The 17,037-nt window shown below is 41.5% G+C and overlaps 2 protein-coding genes across 4 annotated transcripts in view; both read right to left on the reverse strand.

The window, feature by feature from the left end:
* LOC105558662 (voltage-dependent calcium channel subunit alpha-2/delta-4-like) overlaps positions 1-1,148 on the reverse strand; it is a 13,161-nt gene extending 12,013 nt beyond the window's left edge. Inside the window, exon 1 of the mRNA XM_012006468.1 lies at positions 1,041-1,148. Coding sequence (XP_011861858.1) covers positions 1,041-1,148 — 108 coding nt within the window. The remainder of the gene's footprint in view (positions 1-1,040) is intronic.
* A 2,689-nt stretch (positions 1,149-3,837) lies between these two features.
* Positions 3,838-17,037, reverse strand: part of LOC105558651 (nuclear pore complex protein Nup98-Nup96) — a 20,713-nt gene continuing 7,513 nt past the window's right edge. For 2 of the 3 annotated variants that reach the window (XM_012006449.1, XM_012006446.1), the window contains exons 6-20: positions 16,571-16,654; positions 15,976-16,155; positions 14,824-14,951; positions 13,909-14,218; positions 13,626-13,809; positions 13,365-13,476; positions 13,134-13,274; positions 12,748-13,031; positions 12,407-12,636; positions 12,077-12,313; positions 8,308-10,594; positions 7,122-7,433; positions 6,865-6,962; positions 5,126-5,375; positions 3,838-5,051 (exon numbers count right to left, since the gene is read on the reverse strand). In XM_012006449.1, the coding sequence (XP_011861839.1) occupies positions 4,859-5,051; positions 5,126-5,375; positions 6,865-6,962; positions 7,122-7,433; positions 8,308-10,594; positions 12,077-12,313; positions 12,407-12,636; positions 12,748-13,031; positions 13,134-13,274; positions 13,365-13,476; positions 13,626-13,809; positions 13,909-14,218; positions 14,824-14,951; positions 15,976-16,155; positions 16,571-16,654 (5,030 nt within the window). In that variant the 3' untranslated portion in view covers positions 3,838-4,858. The remainder of the gene's footprint in view (positions 5,052-5,125; positions 5,376-6,864; positions 6,963-7,121; positions 7,434-8,307; positions 10,595-12,076; positions 12,314-12,406; positions 12,637-12,747; positions 13,032-13,133; positions 13,275-13,364; positions 13,477-13,625; positions 13,810-13,908; positions 14,219-14,823; positions 14,952-15,975; positions 16,156-16,570; positions 16,655-17,037) is intronic. The other variant, XM_012006448.1, reaches the window with a different exon arrangement.

Consider the following 17,037-nt stretch of genomic DNA (forward strand, 5'->3'; position numbering starts at 1 on the left):
GGGCGGGCAGCGGGGAGGATGAGTGCAGGACCGGTGAGACGAGACGGAGCGAAACGGCGGGAAAGGGGTTGCGGGAAGGAAGACGTGCGCGGGCGACAAACCCGGGAGAGAGAACGATCTCCTCGCCTTTGGCGCGACGCACTCTCTCTCTCCCTCTAGTTGCCCCGGCGGGCGCGCGACGCGGAAAATCGCGCGAACAACGGTGAGGCGCGGCGTGATGTCGCGCGGTATCGCGCCGCTATGTCTGCTGCCGCGCCGTCTGGCCGCCGCTGCTGCTGCCGCCGCCGCCACCCCGGCCGGGGTGGCTCGGCGCGCGCGCGCGCGTCGCCCCTTACTACGTCTACGATGAGCGAGCCAGCTCGTGGCGTTTCGGTAGTACGTTGTTTCGAGGGCGAGAAAGGGGGCGGGGAGCGACCCCGTCTGCCGCCCCCGCGCCGCCGCCACCGCCGCCGCCTCCGCGGGGGGTGGTGAAGGTGGAGCGCTCCATGGCAGCGGCGGCGCCAGTAACACCGGCGGCCAGCCAGCGCGACATCGGTCGGAGGCCTCCTCGGCCACCCCCGGCGGCTCGCGCTTCCCGCGGGTCGACGCGGGAGGGGATGAGCGAGGCGGGCGAGTGGGAGAGACGTCGCGAGAAAGACGGATGGGGTGGGGGCGGCGGCGGCGTCGGCGCGCGAGGGTGGGTGGGGGAGTAGGGGATAAAAGCGGCGGAAGGTGGAGGAGGCTCGCCGTTCCGCGCGGCGGGGACGGGGACGGGGGTGGGGTGAGCGCGGTCCCGACCTTACGCCACGTTACGGGGGTGTAACGCAGCGCAAGCCCGGTATCATTGATTTAACATATATCTATATCTTACATAAAGACAGCGAGAGCTTTTCCTAAGGCCGGCGGGCGGGGGCGGGGGGGGGGGAAGGAGGGGGGTAACGTCGCGTTACACTTGTCCAGGCATGGCGCGCGGACTGCGCGGCGGCGTTACGCGCGCGCGAATTGCGCAACAATGCGCGAGGGAGATCTGTCTTTCTCGCCTTTTTTTTTTCTTCACTCACCTCACCGAGGAGACCGTTTAAGATAGATCGCCCGAGATCGGAGTCGATACGATGATCTCTGGAGAACTGACGGCTGCAAATAGTTTCTTCGTAATAAATTGCGGGCATCATACGTACAATGATGGACAGAATTGGTGGCGACACTTTTTTTTTAATGGGTAAAGAACATGCATTTAAATTGAGGGTTCCGTTTCAAAATCTTCCCCGACCCATACAGCACAGATGGTTGCAGTTACATTGCAGGAACGTTGCAATCTTGCAGATTGCAGTGCAAAGACATTGCAGGGATATAAAGTTGCAAACTTTCGATAGCAATATTGCAGCAATGTTTCAAAAATAATAAAAATACTATATTTTCTATTTTAAAAATTTTCTATTTACGAGAATTTGATAATGTTATTTTCGTTGATACCAATAATGCGCGAATTAAAGTACTTGATCAGTGCGGTGTTGCTCGCAATCTCCATCTATTGCGAAGCGACATAATCTCCTTAGGTTGCTTCGTAATAGCTTGCTGTGTATTGAAAAAGGCCCGGATACATATGTAATTAGTAAATTCTCTGCTTATGGTCAACAACAAATTATTCCAAAAATATTGCACTGCAACGTTGCTATAATGTTGCACTGCAATCTCTGAGGGCCAACATTTCAACGTTGCTGCAATCCTCCAGTAACGTTGCAGCAATGTTGCGCAACGTTGCTGCAATATTGCAATCTTGCAATGTAACATTTCTGCAATCTTCCTGCAATCTTTCTGTGCTGTGTGGGGAGAACTATTTTACTCGGTGGTCACTCCGAAACTACATATTTCGAGCGTTTCCGATCTATTTCTCAAGTAAACTCGTTTTAAAAACACTGTCGCAACCATTCTGTCCATCACTGCCCACACAGCACAGGAAGATTGCAGAAATGTTACATTGCAAGATTGCAATATTGCAGCAACGTTGCGCAACATTGCTGCAACGTTTGATCAAGTACTTGATAATTCGCGCATTATATTGGTATCAACGAAAATAATATTATAAAATTTTCGTAATTAGACAAATTTTTAAATAGAAAATATAGTATTTTTATTATTTTTGAAACATTGCTGCAATATTGCTATCGAAAGTTTGCAATTTTATATCCCTGCAATGTCTCTGCAAGATTGCAACGTTTCTGCAATGTAACTACAACCATCTGTGCTGTATGGGTGTGCATATTTTTAAATACGACAAATGCGCTTTAAGTAATGCATACTTGATACTTGGAGTAAATATACCTCGGTGGAAATATCTTACAGAGATATATTTGGAAATCTCTCTGAATTGGCTCGGTTTTATTTCATCAATATTTTAGGGTAAAAATCAGGGAGAAGTCAGTTTCATCGAAAAGCAACACAGCTCTTAGTTAAATTCAATAAACTTCATAATTTTTTCATTACTTTCCAACGATATATTTTAACCTTTCTTATATCTTACAGTAGATTACGTTGAATTTCGCTTAAGGCAATTGTAATTTATTTTAAGACATTCAGTAATTTTTCAATAACTTTCACTTCGTCGACCTCATAATACTTTCAGCGAAATATTTCCATCGCGGTGTATATGTATATATACGATGATACCCACTCCGACTTACCCCGGTAATTATTTTTTGCATAATCGCAATGAGACATTCCACTAGCTAGAAATTGCTAGACTCAACTTTGTTATAGAGCTCAATTCATCGTAGTGTTTCGTATTAATTTGGACTTTTATTTCTTTCGCGACATCTCAGTCATCTCTCAGGAAGAATAAAACATTGCGTCGTCTTGCGTTTGTATTTGCGCGCAAACAACGTGAGTCTTAACACCAACGCCTAATCTACAATGTGCTCTCTGCGTCTGGAAACATTCTACTTTATAGTTAATGAATACGTTTATAAAATGTGTGCAAGGTGATAAATTGTATTATATATTATACATTGTATAATCGTACATTGTTGACAAACTTTTTAAGCCTTTTGATTTGTTTATATAAAATAGAATGTTTCTAGATGTAGATTAGGCTCAAGAGTATCTACGTTTAAATTCAAGAAATTGCAACATTGAAAGTCCCTTCGATACAGTAAACACCAATGTTACACGATATCAATATTATAATTTTCTACTCAGTAATGTAACTTAAGCACATGTGTTACATGTACACGTGTGCCAACATCTTCATATACACTCATTACCAATAATTATATTATTTTAGGAACAGATACGCTGATGAACACTAAGTAAAGTCGAAACGTTTGTCAATTTAAACTATTACTTCTAAATTTTAATTATTTTGTTATTACATATTTAGATGTTAGGTAAACGCGTCATCTTATATTTTAAGTTAGAGTAAGATAACTATGTTACGCGTTTAATTATTAAACATCCTAATTTTATTGTTACATTAAACTGATCACTGCTCGCAACACTATTGGCCTTAAAAATTTTTAACGTTTATTTTATTTCAATTAAGACGAGCCTGCGTTAATTTTGTTACATTATACTTATAATATATTGTTAAGTGGACAATTATAATATTGACGTTATGTACATGTAATTGTTATTTGACGTTCATCGGGAGAGCGGGATGCATGCACTTACCTGGCTGTACGTTTTATATCGCTATGCTTATACTTGGCGCAAGACACTACCGTGTCTCTAAAATAAATCTCTGTATCATATTGAACCGTAAAACTGACAAGAGATCAACTGACGAGGTCGTAGACCGTAAGGAGCATGCAAGTCAGTTACGAGTTTACAAGTAACATACCGCCGAAAGAATTAGACCCAGGAGAATTTGTATAATATTTATTTGTATTTGGATTCTTTCAGTTTTATACTTTCGTTCGTAATAACGCGGAAACCATACGTAAACATCTTATTTACTTATCTTAACTTTAAAAGAGTGAAAACTTAATTTCATTTATACAAATATTCCTTACACACATACTCTCGTATATCTATATATATTCTTCAGTTTTTTTTTCTTCGCACAAGTACCTGTTCTATCAATAACGGTGAAGAAATTACACGCGCGCGCGCATAGCACTACATCGAAAACATTGTCGTAGAATACTCGTTCAACTTATTGTTAGCGTAACGCAAAAGTCCACCGCTAGGATAATTTACACTTGTTACTTTGTTTTTTGTCAAGACCTCTCGTTGCGAAATATGCGAAAAGGGTGAGAGAATCGAAATGCGCAAACAGATAGCAATTGTATATGACGAGTGTATCGCATAGTATTATAGTACACACGAGTTACCATTTTCTTTTCACGTACCTGCGCAACCGTGCATCTTGGATAGTATCTAATGCGACTTGTCTACGTTAATCAGATGCGACGATTGTACAGATTACATAAGTAAACCCACAACAGAGATATTTCTCCGTGAGGTACAGAATTACTTCTCGCCCACGCCCCCCCTCGACAGATTATACCTGATTACGCGTCACACGTCCTTGTACGGCTTAGTCGTACACATCTCTCTCAAAGTGCGAGACAATTTTGTGCGTGAATCGGAAAAATGTAAAAATGTAAGAAAGACTTAAATAGTATCACATATTGATGTATTTCTCTAAATATGTATAATTTCCAGCTTTATAAATCTACTGCACGAATCACGCTATTTGTTACCGCCGTGTGCATAACGTTGTATCAGGATCACTGGGTTCTTCGGAAAAACTGATTGCGCTCGTTTTCTGTGCCAAGTCTGCAGGCGAGTGCGGGGGAGGGGGAGGAAATTATAAAAATGGGACTTTCCGTTAACTTTACAATTATCGATAAATTAACTTATACGTTATTACTTCACACATTTACAGAATTATTTCTGTCACGCGTACATTAACGATGGGCCGCAGCTCCTGTTGCGCATAATCTTCCGGCAACGGTAGTTGAGATATTAAACGGACCAGTAACTTTGTGACGGACTGCTCTTCGTTTTTCTGTAGCAATAGCATATTTCTAGTCAAATGGAGAGTCCTCTTTGCAATTTCAGCTTGGCACAATCTAGAGAGGAAGAAGAAGGCCTTAAACACAGGACGAAGAAGCGATGCAATTGCAAGAGCGTGTATCGGTCGTACCTGTGTTTAGCAGTCGGGCATGGGAATTGATCGATTTTGTGACACAAGCCCGTTAATCGAGGCTTTAACGCTTCCAGTTGATAAGTTAGTCCACAGTAATCCGGAGCGGACTTTAACAGGTTCTGAATCTCGCCAGTTATTTCCATGTACTCCCACAGGAGCTGCCCCTGATGCGACCATCCACTAATTGTGCCGCTACATTCAATCGGTACCAACGGGCTTAACAGTGATTTTAAATACTCGTAGTTTTCTGTAATATAGAATATAAAATGACGAGATATTGTTTGCAATCCGGTTATGGGAGAAAGAGAGGAAAGAAGGTAATAAAAGGTCTAAAGAAGAGATGTTAAAGTGGAAGGGGGAAAGAAGGAATACAAAAGGACAATAAGAGCAACAAAAATAGAGGTAGAGTAAAGAGGTGGATAAAGAAGAGGTACATAAAGAAAATACTGGCAGAGCAGGAATAGAGGATGGAAACAGGGAAAGGACAGAGGTTTTTAGGTTCTCTTCTTGGCACAGTAAGCTGAAGTGGAAAGGAAAAGATCGGTAGGGAGAAAGGAAGTAACATCGCGAACACCCATAGCTCTTCGAAGCATGAAACATATACGTTACACCTCCTGAAATTGAAAAACCCTACATTGCTTTCACTCCAATATCGTCTGAATCTGAAGTCAGAATCTGAAATCTTAAAATTATCGACGATTGATTCAATGTAGCAGCTCAAAATTAAAGTTTTAATTAAAAAATTTTGTTTTCCACAAGATGTTCTGTAGTCAAAAAATCATTTCTATAAACGACATTCCGAAGCTAAGATATCTGGAGGTTTTCGAGATCGCTGATTTCTAATCTGAAGTAAAAATTTGAAATTTTTCTAATTCCAAAATGGTGGATCCAAGAGTCGCAATTGCAACAAATGCAATTGATTTAGTTGGAACTCGGTACTCGGAAGCTTTTCAGGTTTCTGATTGCGTATACGAGGTCAGAATTACAAAATTTATAATGGCGGATTTAACATGGCGTCCGACATTCTGCATTTTTTTGTAATTTTGACACCAGAATCGTAATCAGCAACCTAAAAAACCATTAAGTATTAAGGGTTCCAGGAAACTCGGCAAAGGAAAAATGTATGCTTCAAAGGAAGGGATTAAGAAGAGACGAGGAAGAGGACCGTGGCAACTTCGACGAAGGATAGTATAAGGACCGAAGAAAGAAGAAGAGGCGAAAGTACATAAGAAGTACTAGGACTGTTAGATTACGAATAGGACAGTTAGTTGCGCGTAAAACAAAATATGTGGAAGATACGAGTATGTTAAGTCAAACCAAGTCCCATTTCGTGGAAGACTTGATATACTGAAGTGTAACAAAGCGATTGACTAATATACAAGGTGCTCCGCAGTTTCTTGATCGCCGTTCGAGGGGAAGGTAGAGGAGGCTATGGCAAACAGAAAAGTCCTCTGAGTAGGGAGGCGCGCACTACCTCGAGCGGCGGCCGATGGGTGGACGCATCTCACCGCGCGCCTACATTTGGCAGTAGGTCGGGTTAATACGGCGACTTTTCAACATCAATATCTCGATAGCCATTGTTCCAGTTGCAAAACGGTAGAGGACTTGTCTGTTTATCTTAGTCCCGATTACCTTCCCGTGAACGGCGGTCAAAAACTGCAGAACACCCTGTGCATTGTCTGCAACGTACAGCGCCAGCATGTAGGAAAAGAAAAGAGGAGGGAAGTGACCGATACCATTTATTATAGCGTCAGCTGCCAGATGCTCTATAATAATTTCGTGAGCCGGGGTCCACTGTTCCGCCTGGATGTAGTACCAGGCCGCTTCGCCATATCTGCAAAAGTGTCGAATCTCTTCAAGTATGTCCAGGGCTTTATTTCAATTAACAAATATAACAATCAATTTCTCTTATATTTTCACATATAAATGTATTGATAATGAAATGTTTGAATATGTATTGTTAAATTATATGTAATGTATTGTTAAATTATACCTCTTATTGACACTGCTTTTGATAGCCTTGGCCTGGTGGATCCAAACTGACGATATACCAAGCTCCTCCTTCAAAAACTGCTCACGCTTCACGTATTCCGGGGTATCGTCTATTTCTATGTGGCGCAGCAGCAGGTCTTGCACAGCAATTCGTCGTCTAGACGAATCCCGTAGATGAAGTAGTACAAAGATCGCCCAGTGCCAGAGTCCATGAGCTTCCAATTGAGTCGCAAAGTTTGTATGGGTTAATGCGGCGACATGATCGGAGAGGTGCGTGTAGCCTAAAGCCACGAGTGTTTGTTGCACCAACCAGCTGTCAGAGAGATAATGTACACGTATTAAAACGATATTTTACATGCGCACACGATATTAATTAGTTGGCATTTAGTTCACAGTTATAGTAAAAACGATTAATTTTGCAAAATGTATTGTTTTTATCTTGTTAATGCATTAGTTGACTTTGAAAATTCGAAACTTCGAAACTTCGAATCTTCGAAAACTTCAATTCTCAAATAATTTCTACGAAGCTTCGAATCTTCGAAGATTCGAAGCTTCGAAATTGAAAATCTTCGAAGAAAAATTTCAGCTCTAGTTTCGAATATTCGAAGTCAACTAATGTATTAACAAGATATAATAAAAAACTATAACACTATATATCTATATAAGTTTGATAGTCTACCCTCAATCACCAATACAGGCGATAAATCAGGTTGGTCTTTGTAAAGCTTATATGTTAAAGCATTAGTTGACTTCGAATATTCGAAACTTCGAAACCTTCAAGCTTCGAAACTTCGAAAATTTGATATTCGAAGTTTCTTCGTTTCTTCGAATTCTTCGAAGTTGCGAAGCTTCGAATAATTAAGACCACTAATATGTATACATACAGGGTATGTACAGTACCGGCCAAAAGTATTGTATATCACCTTTAGATTTTCTGAGGATAACTTTCGTCAAAGTGCACCGAATGTGCTCAAAATTTTACAGTAGACAGCTGATATGTAATAAAATTTGACAAAGTACATAATGATTTTCGAATTTTTCATTCGAGCACTTTAAAATTAGTTATGCTCAAAAAATCGAAAGGTGATATAATATTGGCCGGTAGTGTATGTACAGTCCGCCCTTCTCCCCCCCCTTTGATTCGCATCGCATTGAACGCACTTAATTTCCTTTTAATACGAAATCACCTCAATCTATAATCCAAGGGATTTGCGGTGTACGCCAGCGGATTGAGAAGTTCGCCCAGATCGTGATTTCCCGTGCAGTACAACTTGAGAAGGTGAAAACAGAGATCGTGTATCCGTTTGCCATTACTCAACTCGGCGTCGTACTCGTTCTCCCTGTACTCGGGTTCGGGTACCGCCGCGTACGCCTGAGCCTCCGTCGCGTTGAACGACGTCTCGTAGAGGTCTAGGGCGTCAGTGATGGAGCAAGTCGGCGGCGACAGGTACCACAGATGTATAGCAAAGGCTCGTTTCCAGTCTAGGTCCTCGCACACGTTGATAGTACCGTGTTTGCTGGAGATGAGTGGTTCGCCCGCCACCAGCATAAACAGCTTCAGACGCTCGATCGTGAGATTCTCGTCGACGTCGGTCTCCTGCCACAGCGCGAGCTGCTGCTTGATCAACTTCTGGACCGTCACGCCACTTCGCAGCTGCGCCATCAGCAGCGCCAAGCAATGGTCCCCGGCCTTTCGCGCCTCCTCGCAAGCGTCCTCCAGCTTGCAAGCGGACAGCAGCGACAACATTATCTTCTCGTGCGAGTTGCCCTCGCCGTCGATGCTCTTGGTCTCCCGCTCGACCGTCTTCTGCACCACGTTCCTCAGCCAATCGCCTACGGCTTCCCGCCTCACCATGACGTTGTAGTGCTCCTCGTTAGCGCTCTCGGCCATGTCCTGATCGGCGTAGTTTCCCCAGAGCGCCACGCACAGAGTCCACACGGTACTCGCGTACCGACGGAACGATCTCTCACCGGCGCTGGCGCACCGCGTCTGCTCGTCCTCGCCCGGCCTCTGCTCCCTCTCCGCGAGATCCTGCGCCAGCGTGCAGTGCAGCTGCAACGCCTCGTTCGCGCTGTCGGTCGCTACGTCAAACGTGGGACAGTCCCCCTCGTGGCCCATCACGCAGTGATCTAACTGGACTCTCAAGTGACGCTCCACGCTGTCCTGGAACGTTTTCATGTCGTACTCCTCGCCCCCGAGGATCTGCAGACGTTGGACAATCGCCGTCGACGATACGTCGTCGGCGAGGCGGCCGGAGACGTAGCGGCTCAGTTGGCTGAACGTGCTCCGCAGTTGCATCTTGGTCGCCTGCTCCTGCGTGCTCAGAGACAGCAGCGTCAGACCAGCGCCCCAGCTTGCTCGGAACTTCCTACCCATGTATATGCCGGCGTCGGCGACGCAGCGAAATCGCAATCTGTTCAACCGGGACTCCTTGAGTGGCACGACCTCGTAGTGATACTTCAACACGCTTGTCACCGGCGTGACCGCGGCTGGCGGAACCGCTCTCTCGGCCATCGGCTGCTTGTCTCGCGCGCCAATGCGAGGAAAGTGCAACCTCTTGCTTGGGTGGAGCGCCTTTTCCGGCGAACACGTGGAGAACAGAGTCTCGTTCGCGACCAGAGTCGCTCGTAACATCGTAGCGTTGTACGGGATCTCGTCGCTCTTGGCTTCCGCGACGTCCGGAAAGTAGCGTACCAGGGTTTTCTGCACGGAGGGGCATATGCCGACCTCCTCGTTCACGTCCTCGTCGTTCACGTCGAAGAAGCTCGCCTTCATTAGCTGCAATTTGTGGCTATCCGTACCGGCGACTCGAGCATTATCGCCGATCGGACTGACGGTCATTCGTTTCTCGTAATTGTAGTCCCCGGAAACGAAACCGGACTGGCCGAACGGTGTCTCCCCGCCCGGGCTGACCATCATCCCTCGTTCCTCGTAACTGTGATCGTTGTAGGCAAAACGGTTGATCGGGGTCGTGCCTAAAAAATTGTTTTCGACCATGCTCGAATGCTGCTTGTCGTTTCCGATCTTTCCACCGTCGAGCGTTCCGTTAACCATCGCTCCGTTCATCGCCCCTTTATTCGTCGCCGTCGACGGATCGACCGGCTTGCCCTTTTGCACAGCCGGGGGAAACCCCTTCAGTTTCTTCGCCTCCGAGATCGGCGGGGCCTGATTGTCGTCCTCGTCCGAATCGCTGAGACCGTACTTGGAAAAGTGGTCGACCTTGAAGACCCACGAGCCGGTCTCCGGCCGGTACTCGAGGAAACGGGTGTCGTGCTTCGCGGATACTCTACGCAGCTTGCCCTCGTAGTTCATCGCGGCGAGCCGCTGCGGATCCGTGATCGGCTCGTGCAGCGACTTGTCGTGCGGCCACACCTTGTCCAGCGTGACCTGTGCCCTTCGGTTCAAGCCCTGTCCCACTGGCGGTTTCTTTTCGTCGTCGGGATAAATGATCACCTCCTTGTGACGGAAGTGTACTGCAACAAACGCAATAGACGATCTAAATATAAATCCTTTTAAAGAAGAATATCACTTAGAGTCGCCAGTGATGATTAAACATTTAAAAGTGAGCTTATTGTCGACCCAACTGGTAAATTTTATTAAATCCATTTCTAACGAATCCTTCTCTCAAAGAAAGATGTTTGTTAAATCAATCGTAGCAGGGAGTCGTGTTAACATTCAACACTCCTATTGTTTGTGCCCCCACGAGCAGAAAAGTGTCTAAAGCTTTTTTCTAACTTGGTATACAGAGGTTTTTGGGATCGTTGAATTATACAATTTTGAGGTCAAAATTGTAAAATTCAAAATAGTGGATCATAATTTCGAAAAATCAACCAGAAACGCGTTGTTTCTTAATTAAAATTAAACTAAATTTATTCTTACTATAAATTTGACTACTCAGTGACAACATGTATATTCGTTTGTAGCCTCTAGACTCCGACTCGCTATTATTAAATACGTTAATTAGAATTTTTTTATTTTGTTCTGAAATTCGTATAGTCTGCGATGCCTCTAAAATCCCTCTATAGAATTTTAAAAAATTTGAAAACCCTCCAAATTCAGGACGCAGAGTAAATATCACGTACACTATGGTTCTCTATGTTTTTGAGATCAGTGACTACGTTTACACGTCGCCCTTAATCGGGTTTAATAACATCTGTAGTTATAAAACTGACCAATCACGACTATTCTTCAGAAGAATGGAATGACTGCGATTGGTCAGTTTTATTACTACAGATGTTATTAAACCCGATTAAGGGTGACGTGTAAACATAGTCATTGAATTCAGTTCTGAAATCAGATTTTTTTAATTCCCAAATCCAAGCTGGCGGATCCAGTATGGCAGACCGAAATAGACAAAAATTCACCAATTTTCATGGAAATCAATGTACAGGGGTTTTTTAAGTCGCTACTAAATTCAAATCTCAAGTTAAATTTTAAGGATTTAAAATGGCGAATCCATCGGTATATGCACTGATTTTCACGGAAAATGTTGCACTTTTTCAATTTTTGATCAACTATATTGGAACCGTCATTTAAAATTGAAAAAAATCTTCAAATATAAAGATTTTTAAACTTCATATTTGAATTTTGCGACCAAAAAATCCTTTGTATATCGATTTTTATAAAAAATGAGTTTTCTCAAGTTTCAAGTTGTTTATAATAAAACAAAACTTATAAAATCGACAAAATAACAATTCCGTTACCAAATCCCAACCCTTGAGTTATTGTAAAATAAAAAATTTTAAAAAAATTCAAATAGAAGTTATACCGAAAAAACCGAGATAATAAGGTGTTAATTAAAGACAACACTATGACTGAAAGGGTTAAGATAAAAATATCCTTTGTCAATAATATTGTTGCTATATCGATCTTATTTTATGATAGAAAAGTAAGAGCACTGGATTCGTATCTTTTCCACGTGGGTGTACAATTAAATTAATATATTTACAAATTACCGATTTCATCAAAGTTCAAGCCGTATATGTCGAACGAATCCGGGAAGTATACATTGCCGTAACCCTCACGGCCGATGGTAAAGTTTGGCACGACGCACGTCTCACCGCAAACAAAATCGTCTAATTTATCGAGCGATGGGATCGTGTAGTAGCCAGCTCGTCGCAATGTAACTTTGGCCATGTTCACAGTCCAGTTTGATTGTAGCAGCGGACTCTCGTCAGCTTCCTCGCTGGATTCTAAGAATCAAGGGACAAGAGTCAAAACACAGATAAAAAATTTCTCATTGTTCGCGACTTTTGTTTAATGGGTTTAACTAAATGACAACTTACCTGCAGTCTGCATGGTGAGATTTGCAGAACTTTTCTCGTCAAAAGTAGAATTTAGTGGCACTTCGATCGAATTGATCGTTTCCGAATGATTCGATGTACTTTGCGATCTTAATTCAGCCACCGTATTATTCGCTTCTTCGGGTACATTCGTTGCGAAAAAAGGCGATCGCTGCCCCTCGAGCAATTCATCGTCCGAAATCTTATTTTTCCGCGGAAGCGTCGATTTCAACCTACCAATGTAAAGATACTCAAATTTATATTTCTCTTAACAGGAACCTCTTTGAAAAAAATTTCAAGACATTGAGAGAATTAAAAAAAACAGGGATACATCTTTTCATTACCAAGACGTAGACGACCGTCGATCGTTCGCAAGTCGATTGTTATCTTGGCTGTGATTTTCCTTGTCATTAACCTCGATATTGTTGCTGTGCACTACACTCGATATATCCGTCCTATCATCCGCAGTACCGTTTCTCGTCACGGTTTCCCCATTTTCTGTGGGAGATTGAACCGAGGAATTGGTCGCCGACTTTGGCCGCAACACCAAACGTTTCGCGCTTGGTCGAGGTTGAAAGGCCTCGGTTATTACGGGATCTTCTTCTTCGAGGCCATCGAACAAAGATTTCTAGAACAGGTGTTGTGTTGTGAGAAGAATAATTTACTAATATAAATGGTATTTTTCAACGTTACACAATTGAATATTTGAAAATTAATTTGACAAATTTACCTTGGATAGCTGCACGGAACTGACAACTCTCGCTTTAATTTTCGGGGACTTGTTATTGGCAGTAACTCTGTATTGCGGACTGTTCAGTACTTTCGCGGCTGGATTAGTAGGTTTCAAGAGTTCGTCGGTCTTTCCGGATGCCTAAAAAAATATGGGTTGCAATTAAAGGTAAATTATGACGATACTTGTTGATTTATCTCAGTTGTAATCGTCTTAAGTCGAGATACCCACTGGTAAAAGATTCTTCAATAACGGCGAATCGCCGAATGGTGCGGAAACTAGAGCCAAGATTTGCTGATGCACCGGTACCGAACCGTTCGTTTTCGTATGATTTGATGCCACCCTAAAATATAAAACACACACACTCAATCTAGTACAGATAATTTTTAAGTATTGAAATAATCAAGGAAAATGGCTTGCAATTGGTCAGATTATTAAAATTGGAACTGTTAATGAGAAAGAGTTAAAATTAGAGCATAAATATCATGTTACCCTCCATTAAGCAAGCCCACTCCTGTTCCAGACATCATATTGGAGCCTGTTCCAAAAGTAGACGATCCAAACGTTCCAGGATTGTTGAACGTTGTATTGTTTCCGGTATTTCCGAACAGACTGCCCGGTTTTTGTTGGCCGAATAAGGAAGAGCCGCCGCCCAAACTTAAACCAGTATTCGTGCCTGCAATGTGTACATAATACATGTATACACATACATATTGATCGTATAACATTATAACAGACATAAATTTGAGTCCAATGTTAAAAGAAGAATAATTACCAAGTCCAGTTGAGGCTACGGGTGTAGTTCCAAAAGAAAATCCCGATGTTTGTCCGGCTGGTTTGAATGACGAGTTAAACAACGAGGTCCCAGCATTCGAGCCGGAATTGAAACCTGTACCAGTTCCAAATGTAGTAGGCGCGGCCGCGCCGAACGTAGACGTTGTTCCAAATCCGGTGGTGGTCGTTTTATTACCGAATAATGGTGTAGTGGAGTTCGTGGCCGGTTGACCAAAGCCAGTGAAGCCGGTGCTAGTCGATGTCGATGGAATATTAAAAGCAGACTTGTTCTGATTGAACAATCCGATACTCTGTAAACAAAGTATAATTGCTGTTTTCATTGTCAATGCAATGTGCGATGTACGCAGTGTTTGCTGTTATCTAAATAAAATTATATAGATGATTATCTAGATAAAATTTTAGCGTTATCTTATCTTTATATAGATAATAAAAATAAGTATTATCTATATCTGCATCTTAGATGAGAGAAAGTGTTATCTTTACTAAATTATCTAAGATAACGTACAGATAATTTGGTTTAGGGCCACATAAAAATACTTAACAGTTACACTGTAGACCATGCATTTATGTGTGTGTCATATAACTTAACCTGAATATATTCCATATCCCCCTTTTATTATTTAAATTTTTCTATAATTTTTTATAACTTTTTCTACTGCGTTTACATGAAGTCTTAAAAATATTATCTGAAAATTATCTAGATGAATCATCGTATAATTTTACCTTTTATCTAGATATATTCAAAACGAAATTAACTTTATCTTATCTAATTGTAAGATACATTTATCTTAGATAAAATCTTATGTAAGATAAAAAAAAATTTTTTATCTTATCTTTATCTAGCTAATTTTGAAAATCACCTATGCACAACACTGGATGTACGTTTGTACATTACCTGATTAGGTTGCGTGGAACCAAACGCAGATCCGAATCCTGTATTCTGCCCGGCATTGATGCTACCAAAACCCGTTCCAGCAGCCTGGTTAGTACTGCTAGTGCCAAAAAGGGGCGTCGGAGCGGCTGCTATACATCAAATTTTACACTTCACATTTCAGACTTTCTACGCTTTATTAAAAATATATTTTATTTATACCTGATACTGATAAAATTAAGTTAAATAGAGGAAACGAAAAAAAATATCATTTTTCCCCTCCTCGAATTGTCGACATGTTCGTGTATATTTTGATTCTTTTTATAATTCTCGCATATTTTAATATCGATCATGTACACGTGTATGAAACACAAGAAAATTATAAAAAGTATTTATAGAGAATATATCGTGGTAGGAACGCGCTGTACACAGTACAATATTCTGTGCTTAAAAAAAGCAATTTTTCCAGAAAAAATTACGTCCGAGCAATAGCTTTTAAACGAGAACAATTTAAAGCTCACGAATAAACGCTACAAATTACACTGCTTTCTCGTGTATTTTAACAAGCATGTATCTAATAGAGGAAAGTCCTCTATTATGAGATAGGATTTTAATATGAGAGCAGGTTTTCAACGTCCATAATTCCAATCGCAAATCTTTCTTCGCAACAATTACACGATCTAACAATCTATTTTCCACCCCAAGGGCAATAAATTCATGGTGGACCCAACAGACTATGCCTATTAATTTAGCAGAAACTCTGCTATCTCATATTAGAGGCCTATCTCATAATAGGGGACTTTCCTCTATAAAATATCACCACTTTGAATACAGCTTATGAGAAAAAATCTTTTGGCATATTAACGTTTATTTAATCTACTTGCAGTCGTTTTGGAGACACGAGTTCGAAATATTCGTGCGTATTGTCATAAAACCTTCAGAGAAATAGTAAAAGAACATACGTATGCGTTGTAACTCGGAGCTCTCGTTTCTTAGTTATAAATTGTTCTCACGCGAAAACTTTTATTCAAATGCCAGAACTTTTCCAGGACAAATTTCACTTTCCCTAGCACAAAGAATTACCCGGTGCGCGCAAATTCTGGGGCATCCCTGCACAATACATGCAGATTGATCGGAACTTATGAGACATACATTGGGATAAATAAAATAACTTACTACCAAATGGCTTTGTTTGAGTATTAGTACCAAACAGATTTGTGGTGGGTGTAGAATTGAACGCAAAGCTGTTGGTTGTTGTAGTTGCCGGCGTTCCAAAATTAGTAATGGGCTTTCCGAACAGTCCGGTCGATCCCGATTGGCTAGTGGTGCCAAATCCTCCGGTCATCGATCCAAATCCTTTAACAAATAAGATAAGCTAATAGACTACTTTCTAATTTTATCATAGAATAGTATTGTGCCAAAACGTACTCTTTATGTACATAACGTTTTCCCGTTCAAATGTATAAAAGTAAATAAAACTATCAAAATTATAATTGTCTTAGAGAATCTAAACATAACAATATTCAGACTTGTACAGGGTTGGCAAGCATATGTAAAGCATAACATTTATAATACATAATTGTACAATTGTACAAAGCAATAGTCCATAATATTGTATACATAAAATTACATATACAATTATACAATATAAATATGTACATACGTACAACACAATTGTACAGATTTATCATATAATTATTCATGTTTGTCAATCTACATTCGTCTGAATATCACTGTTTAGTTGACAAATGTTTTATATCGCACAACTTGCCTGTCCCAGCTGTGCTAGTACCAGCTGCTGTGCCACCAAACGGCGATGTTTGCGCCGACGCTCCAAAGAGTCCTGTCTGCGGACCTGTTCGAAGACAAAAAAAACAAGAGGTAAGCCAAAATGTCAAGTCTGGCGTTGAAATAGATCACGCAAAAGGCAGGGCTGGGTAAAATGCTTTTTGAATTGCATTTAAAATGCCAAATGCAAAATACCTGAAAAAAATGTATTTAAGATGCAAAATGTAAAATGGATTTTCCAAATCCATTTTAAATGTAAAATGGATAAATAGATATTTTAAATGGTTTTCAAATGCAAAATGGTTTTTTCTAGTATATGCAGTTTATTTGGTTATTAATACATATTATATATGTTTATTTGATAAACGCGCTGTTTAATTTGAGCAGCAATTGTTTTTCGAAAGTATCATCGTGCATACTTCGACGATTGGGGCGACAAATGATGCTCGT

Source organism: Vollenhovia emeryi, unplaced genomic scaffold (assembly GCF_000949405.1).
Source record: "Vollenhovia emeryi isolate VEMERY1.0 unplaced genomic scaffold, V.emery_V1.0 DF939324.1, whole genome shotgun sequence".
Classification (NCBI taxonomy): Eukaryota; Metazoa; Arthropoda; class Insecta; order Hymenoptera; family Formicidae; genus Vollenhovia; species Vollenhovia emeryi.